At 34.5% G+C, this 9682-nt stretch overlaps 1 protein-coding gene across 3 annotated transcripts in view; it reads right to left on the bottom strand.

The window, feature by feature from the left end:
• Window positions 1-941: 941 nt before the first annotated feature.
• LOC122518946 (heterogeneous nuclear ribonucleoprotein L) overlaps window positions 942-9682 on the bottom strand; it is a 185616-nt gene continuing 176875 nt past the window's right edge. For 2 of the 3 annotated variants that reach the window (XM_043638085.1, XM_043638084.1), the window contains exons 7-11: window positions 5453-5545; window positions 3672-3970; window positions 2486-2709; window positions 2117-2376; window positions 942-1630 (exon numbers count right to left, since the gene is read on the bottom strand). In XM_043638085.1, coding sequence (XP_043494020.1) covers window positions 1491-1630; window positions 2117-2376; window positions 2486-2709; window positions 3672-3970; window positions 5453-5545 — 1016 coding nt within the window. In that variant the 3' untranslated portion in view covers window positions 942-1490. The remainder of the gene's footprint in view (window positions 1631-2116; window positions 2377-2485; window positions 2710-3671; window positions 3971-5452; window positions 5546-9682) is intronic. The other variant, XM_043638087.1, reaches the window with a different exon arrangement.

Below are 9682 nucleotides of genomic sequence, written 5' to 3' on the forward strand. Positions count from 1 at the left end.
CTTGTTTCAAACGTTCAATTTAATAATTGTATCCCATCGTTACACAGTGGTCAACGGGGGGGAGAAATTAATCTCGGACTTATTGGATCCCATAAATATTTTGTAACGGTCATTGAGGAACGATTATTCAGCAGCAAAATCAGTTGACTTTCGGTGGGCGATGGATAGGAGTTGATTGATTGGTGGTGGTGTGGTGATGGTGGTGGTAGTGGTGGTGGTGGTGGTGGTGGTGGTGTGGTGACGGTGGTGTGGTAGTAGTTATGATGGTGTAGGAGTCATGAATTAAAACAGCACGCGTGCGAGATATCTTGTTATTGTAGATGTTGTTGTTGTTGGTTGTTGTTCTGGTCGTCGTCGTTGTTGTTGATGATGTTGCGTTAAATCTTCGATGTGAAACGTGTGAATAAAGCGTTCCATCGTGAGGAGGGGCCGCTGCACAACCTAAACAACACGAAGCGTCGCGGCGTCTTTCTTTGCGTTATTTCTCGCGATCCTATATTACATCTCCTAGCTTCCTCTTTGATATGTAATTCGCGAGCGATGATAAGAGAAATGATAAGGAATAGTGGGAAAATTTCAAACTGAGATTAAAATTAAAGACAAAAAAAGATAAAATTAATTGGATTGAAGAATTTGGTTTTTGGTCCGCGTGCAGGCCTCCCGGATTATTTCGTTTCGTCGTTTTTCTTCTCTTTCTTTCTTTCTTTTTTTTTCTTGTAATTTTTCTGTAGCTGGCCACGTTTTCATCAGTAAAAGATATATATATATATATAGTAAGTATATATATATATATATATATTTATGTATGTATCATCAAAAGAATACAACAAACGTGGCTTTGAGGAGACATCAACACACACAGGAGGCTTTAACGGTACGCCGATTATGTATCAACAAGTACGCACGTACACACACACACGCGTCTGCTCGTTATCCTTTTGTTTGTTTTCATGATGCAACAACCAGCTACCCCTTGTTCGTCCGTAGACACGCGCCGATCTTTTCACACTGTCTCTCCTCCTCCTTCTCATTCCCTCATCCTCCTGCTCATCCCCCTATTTCTCCTGCTGTCCGATGTTCCGCTTTGATCTCGTTCCCGATCGAACTTAATAAGCTTCTACTACCCAAGGGGTAGCGTCTTACGAGTTGATGAAGATGACTATGATGATGATTCCAAGAACGAGAACATCACGGATTAGATTTCCGCAGACTAGCTGAGACGTCCTTAGTGATTCTCAGTAGGGCCAGAAGGTCGGCAGAGGAGGTGGTGGGGGAGGTGGTACAGTTGGATATAAGGTTGGTGTTGCTATTAGGAGACAAGCAGGTGGCAAAGGAGGAGGAACCGGCGGTGGTGGCAAAACCGGGGATAGGGTGATCGCTGTGGCTGGGTGCAGGGCCGTGCTCGTCGCAACGGGGGCACACAACGGGTGCAGGGCGAGAGAGGGGCGCTGGCGCTGGCGCTGACGCTGCTGGCCCTGGACCTCGCCGTTCTATTCCGAGTCCTGCTGCATTTTGACGTGGCCATTTCCGGCAGAATTGCTCGAAACGCTGCCACTGCTTGGTGGGAAACTGGTGGGTATAGTGCGGGAAGAAGAAAAGCACAGCTTCATGATGTAAGGAAATTTACCGTCTGCAAGGAAATTCATTTCAAGATGTATTTGAATATTTGCCTCGGGATAAAGGTCATTTATTTAATATTAACCCTTTGATCTCTTATCTCAAGTTTGGACGGTGACAACATTTTTTATTCAATTTGTACAGAGTAATAAAACTAATTTGAAAAATACATACAAGATAATAACGCTTAGCAACGTTGGACAAGTTGGCCGAGTTCAAAGGGTTAAATCAAATGATCTTACTTCCAATACTGATTAGATATAAAGTAAATTAAAATTTTGACTCGAGTTTCTGCAACGAATAAATCGTTGTATTTAGTTGATAACATAACACTTTGACATATGAATCTTGACATGTGATCAAGATTCTTTAGTCTGATACCGGTATTTTTCCAATAATTTCTTCACGAAACATCGATGTAGTGTCACCGGATGTTATGATATTAAGAACTATCGAAGCAGATTAAAACGTAGGTGATATATGTTATTAATATACTCACTGCTATTTTCTAATGCTGTATGGTTACATTCCATAATTGCAGCTACTGCTATACCGACGCTACTGAACTCGATTAGGCCTGAAGAGGATCGTTCTGATTTAAGTGGAAACAATTTCACTGTCGTTGGTGCCTCGATGCCACGCTCAACGAAAACACGATTAACCGTTTCCTCCGTTAAATCTGGTGGCGTGTTGAAAAAGTGCACTATCTTTGAAGGTGGCTGTATTCTATTCTTATTGGCCATCGCTGGATTTAAAAACCTTCAATGAAATAACAAACAAAGTTTTATTTGAGAAAAGAAAAATCATTGGAATTTTCAAATGAAATGAAAAAATGTAGAAATAATAATGTAGGATTATTGATAATTACCTGTTGTTTTTGCTTCCTGTAAAATCTTTAAAACTAGCCGTTTTGTCCGGCAAAATGTATGGATTAGTTACGTCCGAAAGAAAAGCTTGTTTAGAAAATCCAAGTTGCAGTCTACCGTCCGTACCAATCGTCACGTTGTTTAAGTTTTGGAGACATCTTTCCACAGCTATACTGTCGCCCATTTGTATCATGGCACATCCCTCTTTTGTTTTTAAAAACTTTACCTAAACGTGCAATCATACGTGTCCTTTGTTATCTTCAGATTTAATCAAACTTCCACTCGTTATAAATATATAGATTGAATGAAATGTATTAAAAAAGATATAAATGTAATTATCAAAGTGAATTACTTCGAAATGAAATGAAATGGTACTAAAAAGTAAATCATTCTTCAATATTATCATATATTATAACTTTAATCAATATTTTACAAACGAATAAACCGAATTGAATTTTGTCGAAGTAGTTATTAAAAGTGAATTTTTATTAATATTAAAATGACATATCACAAGGTAGTGGAAACCATTACAAATTTTAAAGTAGAAGTAGAATGGAATTGGTGAAGCTTGAAATTGTATCAATATTGATTTTCAATTTTCTTCGCGATATCTAAATTTGCAAATGTTATACATATATAAACGTATACGCGTATAAATCTCGAATTAGATCATCGATCCGATATATTATGAAACATTATTAAAACATAACGGAAATGTAAGATATTTCCGTGAATACGAAGCGAGGCAGGATAACGTGTATCACGCATGCGTCAAGTCCGATTATTGAACTGCACATCTTATCCTAATAGTCGGGTGCCTCAGACCGAATTCCAAAAAGGATCGTCAAAGATTCCGCCATTTTTGTGATATATTAGCAAACATGAATAAAATGAGAAAGAGAAAGAGAAAGGAAAATCATATGAAAACATAGATAATATCCATGAAAATGGCGTAGTTCGATGTTATTTAAAAAAGAAATTAAACACAAAAATGGTTTAAAAAAAATATTACTGAAACGAATACATATGAAGAGACACGTCCTCCTATCGTATTATAGAAATGAAAATACACGTACTTCTAACATTTTATTTTCAAGAAATAATGAGAGACAAAGTAAATTTCTTTTCCCTTTGACGATAGAATGAAATTATGTTGATTTTAAAAACCACATATATATTTGTCCGTACCTTTGTAACATTTCCATAAAGACAGAATAAATTGAATAATTTATCTGTGTTGACCTTGTCCGGTTGTAAACCGTAGACCATCATTACAGATCCTTGCGTGCTGGATGGTGGGGTTTGTCCTAAAGTGGGTACGTAACCAGGCCGAGGTGGTGTAGGATGTAATGGTTCTCGACCACTGAACTCACTTTTAAGACCATAACGTTCTACATAAGGTTCTGCGTAAGTTGCCGGGCCATTGAAGGTTTCCTCGTAACGGTCGTGGCCAGCACCGGGTGGGAATGTCACTTGTGGTGTAGATCCTGTTGGGGAATGACGCAAAAATAATATAATCCAAATATTTCAAATAAATACGAAACTATATCTACCTCCCTATTGATTTGAATTATATTTTACTTATCTATCTAAATAATATAAATATATAACAATATTAATTTTCAATCAAAATAATATAAACATATAATATGTTACACTGTCATTTTTATTACAAACAAAAGTAGTTTAAAATGAAACAAATGTATATATGAAATTGTGAAGGATTCGATGCATTGAGGAGTGGTAAAAGTCGTGTGTAAAAAAAAGACAAAAATAACAAAACCAAAAAAACAGAAAAAAAAGAACGAAATGAACAAAGTGGTGACATGTGACTTAAAGAAGAGATTTGTATGATAATTCAAAGTGATCGATCGACTTCTCGATGCCATGTTATCTTAAAGTGTTTAATAATCGAGAGCTTAGAGAGGGGGGGTATTACCACCGGTGGTACCTAAAATCGAGAGATGGCTATATTAACTAGACGTTCAGGACAAGCGCTTAAACCATTTTCCCCGTTGAGTGAGGAACGTTCATCGTTCCCACCTAATTGGTAAGCGTCGCGTGGGGTGTGGGGGGTGGAGGGTGGAGGCGGGGGGAAGAGGAGAATAGTGTCACCACGTCGATCGAAGTAGTAATTACCACGAAGATGATTATACACACACACATACACACACACACACATATATGTATATATAATATATAATATATAATATAATATAACATATATATGTGTATATATATTTGCTTATGTATATCGCGATGTATTATAATGGATCCTATATATGTGTTCGTGTTCTTAATAGACATGCACAAGAAGATTCGAAACGCCGTTCGGCATTTTAATTTAGAGATTGAGCAGTTTTCCGGAACGGGTAGTACTAGTAAGTAGTAGTAGTAGTAGTAGTAGTAGTAGTAGTAGTAGTAGTAGTAGTAGTAGTAGTAGTAGTAGGTAGCTTAAGAAACGCGCTTTTAATATTCAAAAGCACACTTGACATATAATTAGAAATCTATGCGTGTGGGTGCGACATTATCGTAAACGAGCTGTCTACCGCAATATCTTGGAAAGTGATTTTTCTTCGATCTATAAGGGAAGAAAAGAGTAGAAGAAGAAGAGAAGGTGTGTTTGTATGGAAGGTGGTCTAAAAGGAAAGCTGGGTGGATGGAGGGGGGTGGGTGAGGTCTTGGCTGGAGAAAGCAAAAAAATAAAATGTATATATATATATATATACACACACACACGTATATATATATATATACATGTATATAAAAGAGAAGGATAGAAAAGAAGACGAGAAAAGAGAACGTTGGAAAAGCCGATGGAAATCGAAGCGTAGCTAGCTGTGGGCTGTGTGTCTCGCCTAGGGTACCGATCGATGCGTCTCGCTAAACGACGAGTCATTTCGTTCGATAGGTCAGCAGCGATTGCAAGTCGATTCCTTTATCGGTCTCTGTCTCTCTTTACTCCTCACCGTATGGTTGGGGCGCGGCACCGTATCTGGGTTCCGCCAAGAGGGGCGCCGGCCTTCCGTTACCCGTCGCATCGTTCTTATGCGCGGTCGATCCTGCAAAAAAGACGAAAAATCATGCGATCCGAACGCTACGAGAGAGAGTAAAACTCTAATTAATTTTTACCGTTTTTTTTTCTTCTTTTTTTTTCTTTTTCTTCTTTATTTTATATATATAAATATGTATAGACATAAATATATATATATTTATATTTATCATTTTCTTTTATTTTCTATTTTTTTTTAATTTATTTTGTTTCAAATCAATCTTTTTTTTATACAAGGAAAATTTGATTTTTTATGTCAGTTTAATAGAAACAAAAAAATATATAAACAAAAGAAACAAAGAAATCTATTTTTGACTTATTTTCGGTAACACATAATATTTATTCACAACGGGTCGAAAAATCAATTGCGGAAAAAACTTCATTTTCCGTTTCGTGATTCTTCTAAATTCTGTTTCTGAAATAATAATAATAAGAGAAAAAAGAAATAAATAAAAATAAATGAAAAAAAAAATAATAAAAATAAAGAAAATAAATAAAATAATATGCAAGAGAGAGAGAAACACATACGATTTAACTGGAACAATATGACATATACGGATTTATCAAAACGGTCGGCCTCTTTCGAATATGGATTAAACACCGGCGGATAAATTAGAAAAAAAAAAAAAAAGAAAGAAAAAAAAAAGGAACGAATCGCAATACTTAGGAATTTCCACTTTTCGTCTTTGACGTCATCAATACGCGGTGCGCAATGACCCGAAGGGAACCTTAACGATGACTGAACGTTAAACTCGACCTTCTCAATATACACACACATACACACACACACACACACACATATATATACATATATAAGTACGTCGCTAGGTGAATTATTATCGTTGAAAGCGAGATGAAATTTTTACCGAGTAGGAATATCTCTAAAGGACGATATTACGAAGAAAAAAAAAGTTAGGGAAACATAAAAAAAATAATAAGAGAAAGAGAGAGAGAGAGAGAAGAGAGAGATAGACAGATAGACAGACAGACGGACATACAGACAGGCAGACAGAGAAAGATAAATAGAACGAGATAGATTAAAACACGAAAAAATGTTGGTTCTTATCTGTCGAAAACTAGTTAGTGTACGTGTTACGTGTGTGTGTATTCCTCGTTTCATATTTTGTCCATGTTATATATGATATTTAGTTGTTTTGTTCGTCTCATCTGATTTTTGGTTTCTTTTTATTGCATTCTCACTAGGTCGAACGGTGTCGAGATTGAAAGGAAATGAGTCGCGGGGGGTGTACGGAGGAGACTCGTTGTGTGTACTTGAACCTACGCTGCTATCACGGACAAAATTAAACGTCGAATGTGTGCCTCCTCCTCCTCCTCCTCCTCTTCCTCTTCTCCTCCACCTTCTCTCATCCTCCACCTCCTCTCTAATGGAGGTCGCTGTCCGTAACTACAGAGGAGACGGACATAGTTTCCTACTCGGCTCTTGTTTCAGGTCAACTATTAGAATTATCTAGCATCGAATAGGGTAAGCGAGACGCGCGCGAACTTTCCTTCAAACCAAAACTGGTACAATCGCGTATAACCGGATTGAGGGGGACTATTATGTGTGTACTTTTTTCTCATTTAACGACGACCGGTAGTTTCATTTGAATCGGTTTTACTTGCTATTATAACTTTGAACACGTTTCTCATTGATATTTTTTCGGTGGTACATGTTCATATAACTTTATATTTTTAATCGGAGTTATTTTCATTATTAAAATATTGACAAAAATATAATGTATATATATATATATCAATTATATCTTGATTTTATTATAATATAATTCCAATGAAACGATGTGTGCAAAATGTATAAAATTATTAGAATTCAATCGAATTAATAATTTGTACTTTGATTTTCAACACTTTAAATTATATTTAAACGTAAGACAATGGAAATGCAAAGTCATGGTTATACAAAAAGAACGAACGAACTATAAATTGAATATTGAAAACAATTACAAAAAAAATATTGAATCGGGATCATCGATAACACCGTAGGTATATCACCGTGACATGTGTGTAAGAAGCATAAAATCGATCGGAGGATGATGTTCTTTTAGATTAACGGTGATTGGACTTTTTTTGGGCAAAAAAAAATGTGTAAAGTAATTCTCTGATGAAATCGTAGAAACTAATACTCGCGAATCGTAATATTATGAAAGTGTATTTCGTGTTGCTAAGGACAACGGTCGTTAAAGAGACGTCGATATCGATTGCTGTCGCTTACCGAGCACGTTGTTATGGGGGTTGATGATATATCGTAACCAACCATGTACGATGATCATTCGTCACTCGAGAGTAACGGCCAGTAGCACCCCTAACGATCCTAGTAGTCCTGTGTGTTCGCACGTTTCAAAATCGTTGTGGTGGGTAGGTTGGTAAGTAGGTGGGTAGGTGGGTGGGTAGGTGGGTGGTTATTTTCTACTTGTTAGCCACGTTTCGAATCCTTTATTTGTTTTATCTTTATTTTCCTTTTTATATTACTTTATTTGTTTCCTTCTTAAAGATAACAATGGCGAACGAGAAATCGTCGTCGTGGTTGTGACGTGTAAAACGAAGTAAAGTCACATCGATAACAAAATTAATGATGACCGGGTTATGGTTATTTTTTTTCTTTTTAAATTTTTATTTCTTTTTATTCTATTATTATCACTATTTCTTCTTCTTCTTCTTCTTCTTTTTCTTCTTTTACTTTTATTTGATTTTATCTGACTAATATATAAACGTTGATATTATTACTTGTGAAATTATTCATTATATTAATATATGAATTTATGAGATCGTTATCTCGTTTTAAAATTATCTGAGACATACATGTAAACAGGGTATCTCTAAAGTTATGGATCAACTGAAAGGATTTGATAGATTGGATCATTTGAACCGATAATTATAAATAGTGGACTAAATAAAAAAAATTCAAAAAATTCATTTAATGATTTTTAATTGCGTATAACAATTATTTATATTTTTTTCAATTAATCATAAGGCACATTTGTTTTTTTATTTCTTGATTCAGTCCATTGTCATAATTATTGGTATATTTCTATTAGTTTTTTCTTTTTTTTTTTTTATAAGAAAAGTGCAAACATTAGTTAAAAATATTTTTATAAACTTTCGTCATAGTTTTTTTTCATTCGATACATGACTTTTGTGACACCCAATATACGTAATTTTTTAATTCAATTCTATCTAAAATTACCTTAACGATTCACCAAGAAATTTCGTTTGTTTCTTCATGATTAATTTGAAAAAGAAAAGAGGAAAATAAAATAGTGAGAACCGTTTAATCATCTTGGATAATCATTCCTAATTTTAAAACTTTTCCCCCAACTTATGTTTGAAGATCGTGTTTTTATTTAATTAAATTATCTGCAAATCCAATCGGCTGAATTCGTTGCGTATCTCATAATACGATCATAATTCATAATTTTCCTACGGTTTTTTTTTTTTTTCATTCGAACAATTAATATTAGATACGGTAAAAAATGGGGAAGAAGAGAGAGAGAGAGAAAAAAAAGGAAAACAAATTTTATCAACAAATACATCAGCTCTCATTTGACAAAATATCATCGTTGGTTTTTTTTTTATTTTAAAAACTGAAATCTCTGAAAAGCAAGCACGCTTAATTATCGCGCAAATTAGGTGATAATAATTCACTACTTTTGTTTCTTTCGTTCTCGAGCTTGATTTTTATCTTAATTAAATATGATGAAGAGGAAAAAAGGAAAGCTAAAAATAACATAATATGATTTTAATTAAAAAAAAAAAATAGCAAAACGGGCTTCGGCTTTTTTTTCAGTAAAATATCAACTTTGTTGATATTTTCTTTTGATTAAAATTTCGAAAAAATCTTATAACCTTAATCGATGTATAAAAATTTCTCGAAAAATGTAATAACATTTAATTATAACGTATCTTACGTGAAAATAACTTATTGCTCATATTTTATTTCGTTCCACCAACTTCTTCGTCTTAATTAAATACGAAAAATAATAGCATAATTTTCATTAGCAAAGATAGCATTGAGTTTCAAATTGATTATTTTTAGTAAAATTGTTAAAACAAAATCTAATCTCAATTTATATTTGTTTATAATAAAAATTCACTATCCCGTTATTTTAATACAAAGCTTGTATAAAATGAA

Source organism: Polistes fuscatus, unplaced genomic scaffold, assembly GCF_010416935.1.
Source record: "Polistes fuscatus isolate 324 unplaced genomic scaffold, CU_Pfus_HIC Scaffold27, whole genome shotgun sequence".
Taxonomy (NCBI): domain Eukaryota; kingdom Metazoa; phylum Arthropoda; class Insecta; order Hymenoptera; family Vespidae; genus Polistes; species Polistes fuscatus.